An 18,503-nucleotide genomic window follows, 5' to 3' on the forward strand; every position below is an offset into this window, starting at 1 on the left:
AAGAAAGAGAGAAAGAGAGAGAGAGGGAGGAGGGAGTTGAGGAAGAGGGGAAGAAGCACCTGCCCCGTAATTTATTAATTCATTTCTGCGCGCTTGAGAGAAGAGAAGAAGAAGAAGAGGGTGCCCAATAATTCTAATTTGACCGCGCGGTCGTTAAGCGCTTTCCGATTCGGCTCGCACCCTCCATGAGAAGGAGGATAGAAAATTGAATCGGCGTCGTCTTACGTAAGTCGATGAGGCTTAAAGGGGTCGGGCGAGTATTAAGTGACGCGTCTGCAGGGATGGGAAGACGAAAGAGCTGAAAAGAACGTAAGCTACATACATATACCTATCCCCGCTTCCAAATCCATTTACGTGACGTCGCACCATTTCTTCGCGGGTCCCATGAGGACGAGCTTCATTAACGTCACGCGCACGTTGTCATAAATGCGCAGATGTGTATATATTTGCATGTAGATGTGTGTCTGGATGTATACGTGCGTATACGTGCGTCAACAAGAATACACCTCCTCCCTAATAGCTTCGTCGACCCGCGAACGTTTACATTTGTCATACGCGACACGTGGAGAACACGCTATGACGTGGCGTCGTTTTTTTTTCAGAGATTATCAGGACGAGACATTTCGGTGACATTTTCTGCCTTTTAGAAAGAAGATCGTTTCCCTTTTCCATTTCTTTTTTCCGTAAAGCGTAGCTATTCGGTCCGTAAAACTCGCCTGTGTCAGCATAATGTGGCTGGTTTTTGAACGTCTCTCATGTAAAAGCGAGCAATGTCAGTGTCGAGTCTTATAATTATTTACCTCACTATTCTTGACGGGAATATAACAATAATTTGCGGTTTAAATTCTGTCTGCGGAAAATGCACGAGTATAAAAAAAAAAAATAGACTCCGACGTGTACAGAGTGTAAAGAGAAGCGGATACTCGAATCACGTGTTTCGCGCAAAAGTTAACTTCATGACAGAAAACATTGTATCGTTTCGTGCGCCCGAGACGAGCTTCATTAACATCACGCGCACCAGTGTGAATTGTTGTACACAACTTTCTACGAATATTCTGTTACATGTCCGCATTCTGTTATACTTTCGTTTATACGATATCTTTATATATGTATTTCTCGGGGACTTGAGGAAAATAATTTCTAGTATTTTCTGCTACGAGAATATCTTCTTCCCGTTGAAATCGACCGCATACGAACTCGCCGTGACAATAGAGTGATCGATCTCTAAACCGTTGAACGTATCTCGCGAATCTACACACGCGTCATTCTGTCTCGCGCGACCGCGGTGTTCATTATCGAGATTGAATTTTGATTTTTTTTTATTTTGCTCAGACACACGATGATTAACTTTACCATGTTATCTCGCGAATCTTATAAAAATAAAAACTTAAGAATAATAGTCAAATAAAAGATAATGCATGTTGATGATACTCCAAAAAGATTTTCAAAAATGAGTTTTAATATTTTAAATCATTAAAATTTTGTAATAGTAATTTTAAAATACAATGTAATTTAATGTAATAACTGATTATGGAAAAATAAAAAAATTTCTTTTAAAGTATATACTTTTCTTTTTTTTTACCCTTCTGTTTTTTTCTCTAAGCAAAACTTAAAAGTGTCTATTTTTGAGTTATGTCATTGTGTGTGTGAATGTGTGTGTGTGTGTGTGTGTGTGTGTGTGTGTGTGTGTGTTATACAGGGAAAGTTATTTTACTTATAAGTTAGTTTTTATTACAGAAATCGTGTACAATACGTTCGAATATTTTATTTTTTACATTACGAGTATATTTTATTTATCATTTGCTCTAATTCTTTGTATTACTTTTTGTACTCAATTTCTATAACAAACACATAAGGTAATCTAAAAAGTAACTTATAAGTAACTTATAAAATAACTTTCCTACAACCTTGGTTGTAGCGAATGGGCGAAATAGTAGAAACAAAATTTTTGAATTTTTGGAAAGATATCGCTCCTTCACTTCAGAAATGAAGTAATTTAAAAAAAAACGTAATTTTCGAGTTAATATCGTATTAAATACACGAGTTAAACACAACAATTTTCATGTCAAAGTGAACTAAATTTTGTTAAAATCGTCGATAAAAAAATATCATCAATTATAGTTAAAAAAGAATGATTTTAAGGGTTGTAAAAGGAAAATGACATAAATGACTTTTGATCGTGTCAAAAATATATTTTTTGCAGATTAATTAATAATTACCAAGTTAAAAAAAATTTTTTTTCTTTTTCTGCACTAAAAGAAAAGATTGGCTACTACAGCAAATTAGATGATAAAATATGGCGTGGCATTTTTAATTGGTTGCTACAACCAATTAAAAATGCTATATCATATTCAGCCAATTTTTTCTTTCAGTGTGGGAAATTTAATTTTTTTAAGTTATATTATTTTTGAGGTAAAGAAGCGATATATATTTAATATACTTTTTGTTATTATAAATTCGAGGATTATTATATCAGACAAATGATAAATCGGATAAATGATAAATTACACTACATTGTATAAATATCCTCTCATCTTTTTCTTTTCTTTTTAATATGTGTGAGTTTCCGAAAATTTCTGTTTCATATCCATTCGCTGTGTGTGTCACTTATCAGGCTGTCACATCAAAATTCAAGAATCCGCAGATTATCTGCATGAATTTAATTGCAGGGGCGTGTAGGTGGAGAGGAGCGACTTACTTGGTCGGCCCTTGGTTGAGGCAAAGCGAAAAGAGGGCGCGCCGCGTCAGAAAAATAACTCCTAAACGAGGCGAATTCGACGTGAATTTTCAGAATGCTGCAATCGGCATGAATGGGGATTAATTGATGGTCCTCCTCCCCTTTCGTCCCGGGCGTCGTTCGTGTTTCACGTCGGGAGATTTTACAAATTTTCATTACACACAAGCCAGCCGGTGCCGGCGAACGAATGGAGGCCGAAAGCTCCGCGAGCGAAAAAGCATCGAGAGGACGCGCAATCTCGATTACTCGCGCCCGAGGACGGGCACAGCTTTACGGACAAACTCATTCCGGCATAACAAATTATTCGGGGAAACGGCGGGAATTGTGCAGAAGCGACTAACAAGAAAGTAATTTGGTGTCACTCGTTTTATGCGACATCCCGAATTCTGTGGAGATTTCCGTGCGAACCCGGCGCGAAATTTACTCGCGGATTAATAAAGGGAATATGTGCTTTTAAATATATAGGTATCTGTGAGCCATAACGCTTAAATATTTAAATTCAAGTAATTTACTTGCGATAATTAGAAACTCTATTTCGATAATTTGTATTCATTAAACCCCGTTACATCGCGCTTCGATAATTTGACGTAATTTTGTTGATTATACTGTCTCTGATTGCGAATAAATATTATAGCAAAATTCAAATGAATTCTTTACAAGTGAAATAGCAATACAGGATATGACATCTAAATTCATGACGTAATATTTCTATGTAAATTTGTTTAGTTGTTTATGAACTATTTTAATATTATTAATATCATACTGATTTTAAAATTGCAAATTAAAAAACGTTTGCGCTGCAGATTTAAAGAAAAAGAATTTTTAATAAACAATTTACAAGAAAAAGAAATTCGCTTAGATTTATCTGAAATAATAATTAAATATTTCGATGGAAAACTGATGTTATATATTTAAGAATGTTCTTCATACAAAATGTATAAAATACAGTCGGTATCTTCTAGAGAAGCTGTCAGAAGAAACTTATTAAATCAAAAACTGTACTTCGTAGTACAAGTTAAAAATATAATCTAAATATTACTTTAAGCCAAAAGAATAGTATTAAAAAATGCGCTGCTCATTAAACTGATGCTAAAAATTACGCGACGCAAAATTGACGAGGCTAACTCGACGACGCAATTTTACAGTGTAGCCTTTGGTATAGGGATCCGGAGACGAACCGAAACATCGAGTTCATCGATACCCATGAATATTGATCGGTCGCCGATTAGAACGCCTCCTCGCCCGAGGCGAGGGATCGTCTATGCGATTCGAGGAAGAAAAAGTTCGACGAGCCGTAACGAGCGATGGCGTGTTTCTTACAAATCTTTTTACAGCGCGTTCAACAGGACCGCGTTAATTGGACGAAGTGATGGCGAAAATAACGGATTGAACGTGTCAAGTGCATAATTTTGCGAAATACAAGTGAAACGAAACGCCAAGAGGTAGTTGAAATAAAATAACAAAAGTGTTTCCTCCGACGCGACTTTAAAGTATAAATATAATAGACTTGCTGCGTAAAACGTTATCGTTTAGCTTTATTCATCTCGCGAAAGTGATACTTGTGCATCGTCCTTATGATAATCTCCTTCCTTTCTTTGCGGGAAGAAACAGATTTAGCCGCGTAAGGGTTCAATTATGTTCTTTCACAAAGGCAAAAAAAAGACTCTTCAACATAAAAGCGCGATCGTAATTGTAGGTTTTCTTTGCGTATCATCTTTCACGATTTTAACTTGAGTCGACAAATTAATCTTGGAAAGAGAGAAAAAGGAAGAGAGGGAGAGGAAGAGAGAGAGATAGAGAGAGAGAGAGAGAGATCGCATTTAAAAAAGATATTTCAGCTCTATGATATAAAATTATCACAATATTTGTGTAGAAGCCACTTTTATTTCAATATCTCTTCGCGTTGCGTTATTTTTTCACATTCTTTATTTACGGCGATACGATAATTGAAAATGTAATCTAGAAAAGGTAACAGTTTACATTATACTCGCCTTATAAAGCACTCAATAACTGCCACCGATTCAATATTTGTTATCAATAAAATATATCTTCTCATTGTAAAATATATATTCCCGTGAAAAGTTGCAACTTCTTGAATAATCACTTCGATAAACGGCTCCTATTCTCATTTAACATTTATACGTAAAGCATGATTAAAAATATTAGAGTATGTACTTTGTATTACTACTTTCGAACAAATTGCTTTTACGTGCGCACGTTTCACTGAAATTATTCCTCTCTCTCTCTCTCTCTCTCTCTCTCTCTCTCTCTCTCTCTCTCTCTCTCTCTCTCTTCTTTTCTCGTTCAAGCTGCTATGCGCAAGTCATATAACAAATCCATACTTATTCAATACGATAGCATGAGAACCATAAATGAGAAATGAGAGTTTTTAAATTAATAAATAATCCCGAAATACTCCACCGATAGTTTCTGCATTTAGAGCCGTAATGAAAAAACAAAATTTACACTAGACATTATTGCGATTCTCGTGTGCGTCGTTGTCGTTCCATCACCTTCTCCGAGAACGACCAACGATTGTTAGACTCATGAAGTGCTCGAAATACACTTTGCAGTTCTTACACGTGGAAATATATGTACACGTAAGTGTGTAGCCGGCGATATAAGGCCAGGCGATAAGGCCGTTTCACTGCAACACTATCGTCGTCCTAACTTTTCGTAGGTAGGTAGGTAGGTAGGTAGCCTAGCACACGACGACCTGTGTAAACGATCTTCACGTACGATTGCTTCGTCGACGAAGTAGGTGATAATAACGAGTACTTTATATAAACGGCAATTTTAACTAACTGCATTGTTGTTGACCCTCGATTACACGACAAAAATAGCTTTACTCAGGTATATGAAAATGTAACTAGACACAAATCTGAAAATAACTTTGTTACAGTTAGATCATTAAAATAATTATGACTGTGTTTCGATATACACTGAAAATCTATAATTCACGTTACGTATATTATAGATTTTCAGCATTGGCAGTGTACATTGAAACACGATCTATGTATGATGTTTAAGCTAATTGTTAAAATGTAAAAAGTTTTTGCAACACTGCTTGTTTATTTCGGCTTTCTACATAATAATTTTAATAGTCTAAAAATATTATTTTTAGATCTGTATATACAATATAATATATCTAGCTAAATTTTTAGATGTTTCAGCAAAATTGTTCTTTTCATGCACTTATTTCGTGAAACAAGTCCAAACATTAAGATTTAATAACCTAACATATTCAAGAATTTTACTTTTCTACTGTTACTTGATTTTTAGAAATAATTTATAGAACGCATTAATATATATATATATAATTAAAAAATGTTCATTAGTTTACTTACTATACGTGCTTTAAATATTATTTCAGTATTATTTTTTTTAATTTTTTTTATCCTATTTAGGGTAGAAGTAACGGTTTATATTAAAATGTTATCTGACGTAATAGCTATTTTATTAAATATTCCGTCAAACAAGTAATATACTTTATTAATTTTCAATTTTATTCCCCGAACGCAAAACACTCGAATGAGGTCTGAATACGTCGATGCACTGATTTACACGGTGATAGGAAACGACCGATCAATAACGAGCACAAAAATTGTTTCTGCCAACTAATACATGCATACATGAGATGGTGTGTTCGCGGCCCAAGTAATTAATTCATGGATGCGAGATAAAAATGGTTTATTAAATGCCACCCCAATGATTTGTCGCTGGCATTTGGCCCGAGAACTTCGGTTGATGCGGTTAACGCGATGAACTGACCGAATTGTTGCAAGTATTAAATTACACGGCATGGCGAGAAAATAGGCAAATTGAGAGAGAAATAGCTTATTTTATTTTGACCGCGGGTCGAATTGCATTAGGTATAATAATACCTATCTCACAATTTTTAACGCGGCTTGCATACTGGTAACCTAATACAGATTACATTATTACAATACACTGATTAAGTTACAAGCAAATTGCGACGTGCTAGAAAAAAAAACAATTTTGCCACTTTTTACTATTTCCATAACTAGTTTTACTTTTTCAGCGCAAACCTGATTATAATTTGTACAAATTCAAATGGAAATTCGATCGAGTTATGTGAATTTTCATCATTGCACTATTATTTAATATTAAAGCACATTTAATTATCATTAGGATTTATTATAAATTAATAATTTCATTATTTAAATTATATTTTAATAAATTATAATCTATAGTCAGGGATGGGAAGTAATGCGTTACTTGTAACACCGTTGTTATTATTTTCTTCTGTTGTAAATATAACATCATTATATTTTTACAGTAACAGTATTGAATTGAGCTGTTATTTTTATCGTTACTTTAATCCCTATTTATACTGTTCGACACGGATTTTATGAACGAATTATGAACGAGACCCATGAAAAAGTTTAGATTCTTTATCACTGAAAATGAATCCGTACTGAAATTACTCATGTTTTTGAGAAAATTAAAATTAAAGTATCGAAAATAGCATTTTTTTGTACTTCTGAGTTAAAATATCTCAGTAATGTAACGTGATAAACAATTTTATTTACGCATCTTCAAAATTGCCTAAGTGTCACCTGCTTTTATTGATTGCATTATACAAGAAGCAACAGTTACAATGAGAAGAAAGGAACTTAAATCCGTAGATAAATATAATCCTTTGAAGACAATTTAAATCACCTGCACGTAATGGTTTGTGAGATCGTTGATTATGAATCTGAAATCGAAATTATCACATATAATTTATTTAATAATTATTGTTTAAACAAATTAATAAAAATTTAGTTTGAATGAAAATAATAGCACTATTGGATTCTACTGTGAAAAAGTTCACATAAATTATTTTTCCATTTGTTACAGAAAAAAAACGACAAGTGATTATTAAAATTACATGAGCGATCCTCAAAGAGTTATAAATATTTATCTATGAATTTAAGTTTCCTTCTTTTCATAATGACTGTTTCTTTTTGCATAAAACAGCCAATAAGATAGGTTACTCTTATAGATTTTTTGTTGCTGAAAATGAATCCGTAAATAAAATTGCTCTATCGTGTTACGTTTCTGAAATAATTTAATTCAAATGTATCAAGAAATGCAATTTTCGACAATTTTAAGTTCAATTTTCTTAAAAATGTGACGTAATAAAGCAATTTAATTTATTTACGGATTCGTAACAAAAAATTCAGCAACAAAAAATCTGTAAGTCTGTGACTCACTAATTGATCATAAACTCCTATTCGTGATCTAAAAAAAAGTTTAAATTTGCCGGATAATGTTATTTTTATTCTATTCAATAGAATACATTATTTTATTAGAACACATTTTCTCAATAACGATATTGTTTATAAAAACAATGTTTAATACAAATTTTTAATAACTTCGCGTGTTTGTAGATGCAATCTAAATTTCTAAAGATAAGCATACATTAAAAAACAAAAACAATAAAAAATTACAGAAGCTTATTAAATAAATATAACATATATTTAAATACACGCTCGCTATATAGAAAGTTCAGAATTTCAAGTTTCAATATTAATTGTTACAATTAATATTTATTATTAAATAATGTCATTTTTTAATCTAATATTTTATTGTAACATTATAAAAATGTAATAAAAAAAAATAACGAATCGTTATTTTTTAAATAATGATAAAAAATAAAGAGTGAAAATTAGCGGACTAGTGTAATATACATATAAAAGTGATTTAGTTAATCATCGTTATAGTCATACAAAATTACGACATCATTATCAAATTATTATAAAAAGTAACACACTATAAAAATAACGGAAAAGTAACTCTTCCCTGATATAAAAAAAATTTATTTCTATCGTATATGTGTGTTTATATATACAACTTTTTATACAATACATACAATTTTCCAAAATATTAATATATAATCTAGATTATCACTTTTTTGCTGTAGAAGAGCCATCCTGACAAATCCCGACCTGCTGGCGAGCACACCTTGGTACCGATTATTCGAGAATGACTTCTGGGGAACACCGCTGACGGAACGTGGCTCACATGGCAGCTATCGACCGCTCTGTGTAGCCACCTTTCGTCTAAACCATTTTCTAGGTGGTCTCGAACCCTGGGGCTACCATCTGGTGAACGTGGCATTACACGCCGCCTGTACCGTTCTCGTGGTCAAGGTCGCCAGAAAGGTAAGTGTTTGCTTCCGCAATCTCTAAGATATTATCTCGCGAGGCAAAATAAACAAATTATACGACGATTACATCACGTAATAAAAAAGATTTCATGACTTCAAAATGATATATAATAATTGTATGAGAAGCGCCAGCCATGATTAAAATTAGATGTTGGAATAATATTTCTATATGTATTTTAAATACATTTATTTTAGATATATGACTGCGCGTCGATTATTTTCAAACCTATAATATAATCAACTATATGAAATAATAATTTTGTAAATTAAAGTTATTGTCGATTTAAGATGCTAACATCTTAAACTTGTGAAAAAACTTTTATTCTGGAAAATATTATATATACTTCAGCCAGGATAGAAAATTGATAAAAAAATGATAGTATCGTAACATGCGTAACAAATAGCATACTCTCTAATGCTGATTCTACAATAATGAGCCGGTAGTCGTAAGTTTTATCGTTGAAGTTGACCAATAGCCAACTTGTACGACTAACGCTGATTAGACAACTTCACTGATTAAGACTGAGACTTCCGACTATCGACTCATTGTAGAATCAGCACTAAACTAAATCAGTGTGCTGACTTCCGTGCTACACTTAGAATCAATACACTGATATATCATCAACGAATATTTACTTTTAGAGATTACGATTTTCTGCAGATTCACTTGTAGAGAATCCTAATCCCTAAAAGTGAAGAGCGTATTATTATCAAAAAACAATAAATATTTCCTAATCATTACGTTATAAGTGTGGCACTGAAGTCACTGATTTGCTTTTAGAGAATATGTATTTACGCTAAGATGATAAAAATAAACTAAATAATGATGACACCTGTAGAACGCATATCACATAGATATGATAATATTCAGTGATATATCTAGTGATGTACTGGTAGTGTGGTTATAAAAAGAAATAAAATCCTAAAAATTCCTCCGATGCTGAAATATATTGTATTCCTCTTTTAATTCATCAGAGCTGCCAATGGGTCTGTTGGATCAATTATATTCTTCACATCTGCAAATTTTAATTATTATTATTAAAATAAATTTAGTATTCATAATTTTTTATTTTATGTCATTTTGATCTCTTCAAATTAATTAGTGCCTTTTAATCAAAAATTGAATAGGTCTCCGGTATCGGTAACGGTATTACAGACTTTGACGTCAGCTTCGCAGAATTAATATTGTATAAGAATATCATGAAAGATTGATGTATAGTTTGAAATCCATTTAGAATTCGTCAATACTCAACCAAAGTTAATTGCTAATTAATTTTATCTCTACATCACTTTTGCTTTATTTCGTATAAATTGTCCTTGTTATTTACCATTTAAGAAAGCAATACCGACAATTAATCAAGATTTAGACATTTACTATGGGTAGACTTAATTCTTCTACCATCAATTGTACTTTATTGCACGACGCTAATTTGCACGATTTAATCGGGGGAGATTAAGAGGAACGCAATTCGCTTCGCAGTAAAAGTCGCATTATGAATCCATCTAATTATTAAGTAATCATAGGTTCGTTTTATATGCGAAATAAAGCCGCTGAAATCCTTATTTTATCTGCGTGGGAGCACATCTTTAGAGGATCGTCGAAGGCAGAATTCAAATAACGAGGGAGAACCCGCTTAACTTTACATAAGCCTGCTGCACGGTTTTAATTTTACGACGTCACTTCGTTTTAGTTAGCTTGGAATTCCTCTTATTCCGAAAAGGGCGATAGGGCGCGGTCATGAAAGGGAAGTGTAATGGCGATTCGGCGTAACTGTACGCGAACATCTCAAATAACAACTTCCGCATACATCGGAGAGTCAAAAGAGCCGCAACAAGGTTCTATCATTCTAATGAGACTTTAATTTTACATCACCTCTTTCGATTACTGTGTTTAACTTGGCGAGTATTTAACTTTGACATATTTTAATGGCGCGTTAAGGAGTTATGCAAAGAACAATTTAATTATATGTGCAATAAATTATGCCAAGTTCAATTAAAATGTACTAATTTAAGTCAATTTAATTATATGTGAAAATATAACAAGAAGGGAAAGAAAGCCTTTAATAGTCAAGCTGAATTTTAAGCGCTTAATAATACTATGTGAATTTAAAGCATAAATTCGAACAAATCCATACACTGCAGAGAGTGCTCATATTCTTTCAAATGTACGTAGAATATTCATATTTGGCATAAAGTTAGCTAATAGGTATGCATGAAAGATGGCGTGGTCAAAGAGAACCTACTTTTGATTGAATTGGAAAAATATCGGTCTTACTATTAGACGTGCTAAGGTTCTAAATATACCAAAGTAGTGCAATCCTTTTATCTGAGCCGAAATGCCGATAACTTTCCTATTGGCTATTTCGACTGCCATTTTGAACTTAGTGGCCTGTAATCCAATAAGCGCTTAGTATTATTGGTATATGATATAGTTAATAAGTCGAAAGTGGAAGACTTTTGCGCTACTTTGGAGACACCTTGTCTGGTTCAGAGTAATAAAAAATATATATATTTTCTTGTGTTGTTATTGATTATCATATTTATATTATATATTTTAATATCATCATAAAGTATCTATAAAGATGTGTGATTAAGAGAAAAAGCAAAGGATAGAGATCATTATTCAGCTATATGCTTTTAGTATTTTAAAGAAAAGAAATTCGCAGGGCATGAATAACCCAATTGTGTGTAGTAAAAGTTAGAATACTCACATTAGCAGACAGTATTTTCTCATGCAAAAGTGAAACGGCTAAAACATCGCTCATATATTATTTAAGATCAACTTACATCGACTACTTACTTTTTTAATTTTGCCATGATATCTCACAAACAAAAGTAGATACTAAAAAGTCTTTTTTTTAAATACATGTTTTAAAAATATCTACAATTTATATTCAACAAAAATTTTAAAAGAATTATTTTCTAAATTTTAAATTAATAAAATTATTACAATATTTAAAAAATCGTTTTTTGTCATTTTTTAACTTTTTTAAATATTACATGCTTTAAGAGTACTGACTTTTGTTCCAATTGATGTATTTGACAATGATATCGATGTAATATTTGATATTCAGATTGACGAGCAATATTTTTACAAGTATTTGCTTTGCAATGTGGTAAATTGTTAGCGTGATTTTCCAATTTGTCTCACGTGAATTTGTCTTTTTGCGAACGTGTTGAATTTCGTAATTACTGTCACATTTCATATCGCTGGTATATATATCAAAAGCACAGAAAGCGCTTCCTTATTATCATATTTCGACTATGGTAATAATAGTTGGTAATACCAATTTTATTAAATAGATTGTATTATTTCACGCGGAATAATTCCCTCAGTTAAGAATGAACGTTATATGTGGTCAAGTACCTACTGATACGTGATTGGATAATACAGGTACTTAACACATTTCTTGGAATCATGAAAATAAGCAATAATATCCAAGTTGCGTACCGTTTTATAAGTTCATTAGCAACTCAAATCGTTTTAGCGCGTTATTATGAGCGTGAGGAAATGGCAAGTACGAGGAACCGCGTTAATTTAATACACACAGCACTTTCTCGTGTAATGAAACTGTCGCGCTAATTAACTGCGTCTAAGTGTATTAATGAAAGTACTTCTCGTACTTCGAGAACAGCGTTTTGAGTTATGCATGCTGTTAATATCTCCGGTAAGACGCTTCGCCGCGAGATATTTCCTTGGTCTCGATTCCGATCGGTTTTCCTTCTGAGCCATTTCGTCGCCACCTTCGATTTTCTGTTGGCGCGTTGAAAAAATATACGACATTTATACAATTTCCCTGCTCGAAATTCCGTTCGTCCCACCGTATCCCCCTATCTCCCTTATTGCAAATGTGCATTGAATCGTATAATTTTCGAATAACCCTCGTCAATGGCTGCTACCGACGATTACCAAATGTCGTGAATAAAACTGCGAATTGTATTCCTCTATATCCTTATATATATTTGATATTTCTTTTCTTTTCAAATTTTGATCCAAATATTTATCCATATTTTCCGATTCTCTCTTTTATTATGAATAAATGTGATTGTCATTGTCACACAATGAACATTTTGCATTTGTGTTATTTTTTGTGTTCAAATCGATCTTTGACAAAATTTTTTAGTTAATTTTTAATTTGAGTGTTAATTTAATATAATGTGATTGAGTTATTTGAATATTTTGTGTTAAATTGATATTCAATATTTCTCGGTATTAAAATAACACAATTTATGAATAAATAAATAAATAACACGCGCGCGCGCGCGTATGTGTGTGTGTGTGTGTGTGTGTGTATAGATATAATTTTTTCTAAAACCTAAATTCTAAGAAATAAATAATAAATAGATTATATATGAATGTAAGATACGTTAATTTAATATGTTATGAATAATAATTTTATTAAAGAAATTTAGAGTAAGAGCAAGGAATATGGAATAGCGTTTTTTAATTACCATTGCTCCAATATAAATGCATATGAAGACTTTAAATTTACACAGAACTCTTGAAGAACATGTTAGCAACAATATCTAATAAATAAAAGTCGCCAAAATTTAAGTCCAATCAGTCAATATTATCGATTATTCTTTTCACTTTCGATTATAATTGATCAATTTCTTAAGGCTTAAGGCTTACTATCTCTATCGTGTTTGCTGGGTAATGAAATAAATGAATTGATATAAAAAGAAGAGATAATTGCTTTTTAAAAATGGTACGTAATTGGCGTAATTGTATATTGCAAATTGCATAAGTTTAGTTACCAAAATCAATATGAAAACAGGCAAAGTTCTTTGAAACATTAATTCATGTTAATTATTTATTACAACAACAAAATAAATTGTAGCTAATATTACAACATTCTTCATAAAAATCTTACAAGTTTTAGAGAAGTCGGAGTGTTATAAGAATCAAATTTTGAACAGACATTATTATTATCGTTATCATTGTCAGCCATTAGCATTATTGGACATTTGTCCAATAGGCAATTAAATCGAAACTCGGATCAAGCAATCCTCACGGCGGAGTAGTAGAGTCAATTAACGTTGGAGTTAATTTGCCCCACTCCCGTCACTCGAAGGATCGCCACGCGAGACGTTTACATGTGTACCTTACTAGATATCCGCAATTACACTCCGCAGGTTCTACCAGGAAGGAGCAATCTCGCGCACGCGATCACAGGTTTCCTGTTTGCGGTCCATCCCATTCACAGTGAAGCTGTGGCTGGTATAGTCGGACGTGCCGACCTTCTTGCCTGTTTCCTGACCTTGACATCTTTCCTGACGTATTCAGCCCATTGTAATCGCACGAGACCGTCGTTTCCTTTGCTGCTGGCTCTAGTGTCGTCGACGTTGGCCACCCTTGCCAAGGAAACGGGCATATCGTCCTTGGCTCTCTGCCTTCTGTGGGAGATCTGTCGTGGCGAGCCAAGTCGAAAGGTAAGTAGCGTGATATTATCTAGTTTATTATTTTATATATCAGTATCGAGTATTATAAATGTCAAATTAGTTATATTTAGGGCAAGAAATAAAAATAATTTAAGGTTAATTTTAAATATAAAATTGTCTCTAGAAAAAGTTCAAAATTTTGTTCTCTTTTTTTGAATCTTTTTAATATTCATATTTTGAGACATATACAATCGCAGACAGTAAAACCATTTTGTTATACTTATGTTAAAATCAGTTCTAGTTAAAATTTTTGTGTTGAATTTTTAACATATTTCTGAGTGTTGACATAATGTCATTGTGTTATTTGAACAGTTTGTATTAAATTAATATTCAAAATTTCTTATTAGTGCTAAAATGACACAAGTTATAGGTAGAGATTCGGATTAAAGTTCTGAGATCAAGTCAACCGTAGCTAGCTCTCCCCACTACACCTCATCCTCCACCGCCCGCGCCATGGCGCTATTGGCGCATCGCTCCATCGCTCGCCATAGCTTCGGGCGAGTGGCAGTGCAGTGGGGAGAATCGTGAGGAACGAGCTACGATCAACTCGAATAGGCCGACGAATAATCCGGGTTCTATTTATAAGTAACATAAAATATAATGTAGTTTTAAATGCAAATTTTACATATAATATATTTCATTTATAATATGTTAAATTAACATGTACATTTTATTCATTTAATTTGAAATTTACGTTTTAAAGTTACATTATTTTCATTTTGCGATACATAATGTACACATAACATAAAAATAATATAGTTTTGAAATGTAAATTCTAAAATAAATGAATAAAATGTACATGTTAATTTAACATATTATAAATGTTAACTTTATTGAAGAAATATGCTCCCCCACACAATTTGTTTCCAAATTGCATCAAAGTGTTACATATTATTTGTTATTTTTTAATATATTCGTCTTGCGTAAAATTAACACAATAATTGTTTGGTGAAATGTGAAAACTTGATATGTCAACGTAAATTTTCCACAGATTATCGCCATACTAATATACGAGTATATAGTCTCGCATATTAGTATGGCCATAATCTGCACAGTTGAAAAATTTACGTTAACGTACTGATGTATTAAAATAAAATATCAAGAAAGTTTTATATATATTCTTTGCTCGCCCGATAAGTGATAATTATATAATGTAAACACTCATAATACATAATTGCACATATAAGATATGAAGTATAAGTACGCGAAGTTAAAAGTCAGAAAATGTAGTATTGATAAAGATATCTTTAGCTACACGAGACCGGAAACTTGATGTCTTCGCTTTGATAAAACAATACTGGAACAAGATTTCGCGAATCGATATCAGTTTGCCGACGCGCCGCACGATTTCCGCGATTGCCACGCGCGAGAACACCGCGTTGTCGTTTATCCGCGCGTCTTGTTTCGTGAAGCGTGAAAGTTTCGACAGGGAAACAAGGCGGAAGACAGGCAGAACCCGCGTGCGCACGTACGGATTCGGGGAAGCGTGTAACCGATAACGCAGTGCCGTTGCAATGCGCTGCATCTTGTCTGCATTCTGGCGAAGACAGCAAACTGATGCACACACGGTAAACCACCCTTTCTTCAGCCTCCGCGTTTAGGCACCTACTGTCGTCACTCACACCCTATCTCCTCTACCCCTCGCAATCTCCAAAACCTCGTTCGCCATCTCCTTTTGCGCGCGGTGCATCTGGATGCGCTGGATGCACCGGACGCCTCGCGTGATGCATGACGTGCACCCGTCTCTTTCCCTATCCTAACCGCGATTGGAGGGGTGCCAAGAGGATCGTTCGCATTTTCCGACGTCCTTCCGAGCGCCTCTGAGCCTCGCAGCTTTTTCGTTCTTTCCGTTTGCTTCCCTTTCCCTCCATTTCTATTTCTCTTCTTATTATATTTCTCTCTCATCCTCATGTTCGCGTCGTCGACAGCATCCCTCTACGGCTCCTCCCCCCTGCCCTCTCTCGTTTCACGCCCTGCTCAAGATATTCTCCATCGTGTGTAAATTGTTTGCACTGTTTCCCATCATGAAAATCCGCAGTTGATTATGATATGCTTCAACAGAGGATTAAAGTGCTAAGAGAGATTTTTAACACCTAAAAAGTTTCAAATTGTATATTGTTTCTTACGTCGAGAATAGCAATTTTAATAAATTTTTATGGATCTTTGTAATTTTTTAATTATAATTTTTTATAGTACATAATTTTTAAAAGAAGACTGACTTTTTTCGTACAAATGACTTTTTTCGTATCAAAAACAAGATCTAAAACAGAAATACCTCGCCGTTCGGAAACGAAAACATCACCGACGTTAGCAATGATACTTACGCTTTCTCGATTACTGCTCGCTTTGTCCAACCACGCAGAAATATGCATGAAACGGAAGCTGCATCGGAATCCGGAGAGACAAACGAGACGTGACGTTCGGCAGATGAGAACTAGAAGCGGGATAGACGCGGAAAGCGCGCGAACAGCGGAAAGCGGAAATTTATTAAGTTACGATCGAACTGTCCGGAACGATCGCGAAGTAATTGGAAAAATCTGGTTTTCAGATTATCGATTCAGCAAGAGTATCGAACAGCCGGTTAGATATCTCCTCGTGAAATATCGCCGGGACGTTAAATCCGGCTCTGTGACATTTGTTTCCTTTTGGATGCTTCGTTGGCCGTTTTATCGGAGATAAAACAATATCGTCGCGGAACAGAAAATCCACGATAAGTGATGGAATTACGGCAATTATGGCGCAACCTCGGTAATCTAAGCTAATTCCAGTATATATCCAAATGGGAGAACGTACTTGGATTATTGAAACATTTGGAATTTAAATGCGCGATAACGTTTTTTTTAAGAAATAAAAGTTTTAACAGCAACGTTTAAATTTAATAAAAGCCATTTTATAAATTGTATAAATTACACGAACATTCTTTCATAGATTGATTTACATCAATTCGAAATAAATAGCAGATGTGGAATAATAAAAGATTTTTTATCGGAAATTTTTCAGACATTTAAAAATATCATTTACAGCGTGCAGTTTTATAAAGAAATATGTTGCGTATTGGAAAATATATCATTTTTTAAACAGGTAACTATGTGTTTTCTTTATATCAATTGATTTATATCATTCTTAATCTGTGCATAAAAGTATTAATCCTCCAACGGCACACGTGGGTCATTCGTGTCCATATCATTTCTAACAATTCTTATTTCTCGTATATTTACGTAATTTTTATTTTTCCAAATTTGTTTTCCAATCCAATATAATAGAATAATTAATTAGAAATCTAAAAGAATAGATATAAATTTTTATAGAATATTTCGATCATTTTAAGGATGTATTAGAGTCAATTAGAGTATTATCAGTTATTTTAATAAGGTCCGGTTGCACCAAAGTTACTTTAATTTTAAGCGACTTAAAACTTTGTCCCCGTCTTTTTTCGGTTTTAAAACGAGATAGAGAGAGTTTTAAGTTTCGCTTGAAATCAAAATAACGTTGGTGCAACCGGGTCTAAGTAGTATATTTTTTTAATCGGCTCTCTGATAAAATGTATCGAAATGTATCATAAAATATGACAAAAGTCTCAGTTTTTTCACATAAGTACTTTATGTATTTAAGATTATTTATATAAAGTTACATTATGATGTTATGAACACAACTTTTATATGTATACTCGTATATAGTTTGTTTAAAATATAAATATTAACGTATTTGTAAAAATGATTCCTTAAGAATCTTAAAATGATGTCGGACACAAACGGCTCGTGTGTACTATTCTAAGGTGCTGAAAAAAAGTGTGCTGTTGCAGAGTTAACCTTTTATGTAGCTACGGCGAGACTAAACGCAGAGCGATATCTCTGTATGGCGAGCTCTGCCGCGAACTGTACAAAAACGACATTAAGCACCAAAATCGGTGTTTGATCCTTTTGACTGTACGTGTTGTGTGTCACACTTATATTAAAATAAAATTACAATTGCTTAGTTTTTCTTTTCTTTTAAATTAATAATTAAGTTATTTGTGCTTATATAAAGGTCTAGAATATAAACATTTCGTCATTAAAAATGTGAAATGTAACTTGTATCGCGTTAATTAAAAGTGATCTATTTCTTTGATCGTAAAATGTCAAATCAATAACAATACTGAATCACATTTAA

General features: G+C 33.2%; 1 protein-coding gene across 3 annotated transcripts in view; it reads left to right on the forward strand.

Annotated features, from left to right (window-relative positions):
• LOC108753839 (transmembrane and TPR repeat-containing protein CG4341) overlaps positions 1 to 18,503 on the forward strand; it is a 296,558-nt gene that overhangs the window by 150,958 nt on the left and 127,097 nt on the right. For all 3 annotated transcript variants that reach the window (XM_018495770.1, XM_018495772.1, XM_018495771.1), the window contains exons 2-3: positions 8,667 to 8,907; positions 14,049 to 14,345. In XM_018495770.1, coding sequence (XP_018351272.1) covers positions 8,667 to 8,907; positions 14,049 to 14,345 — 538 coding nt within the window. The remainder of the gene's footprint in view (positions 1 to 8,666; positions 8,908 to 14,048; positions 14,346 to 18,503) is intronic.

Source organism: Trachymyrmex septentrionalis, unplaced genomic scaffold (assembly GCF_001594115.1).
Source record: "Trachymyrmex septentrionalis isolate Tsep2-gDNA-1 unplaced genomic scaffold, Tsep1.0 scaffold72, whole genome shotgun sequence".
In the NCBI taxonomy this organism is placed as follows: Eukaryota; Metazoa; Arthropoda; class Insecta; order Hymenoptera; family Formicidae; genus Trachymyrmex; species Trachymyrmex septentrionalis.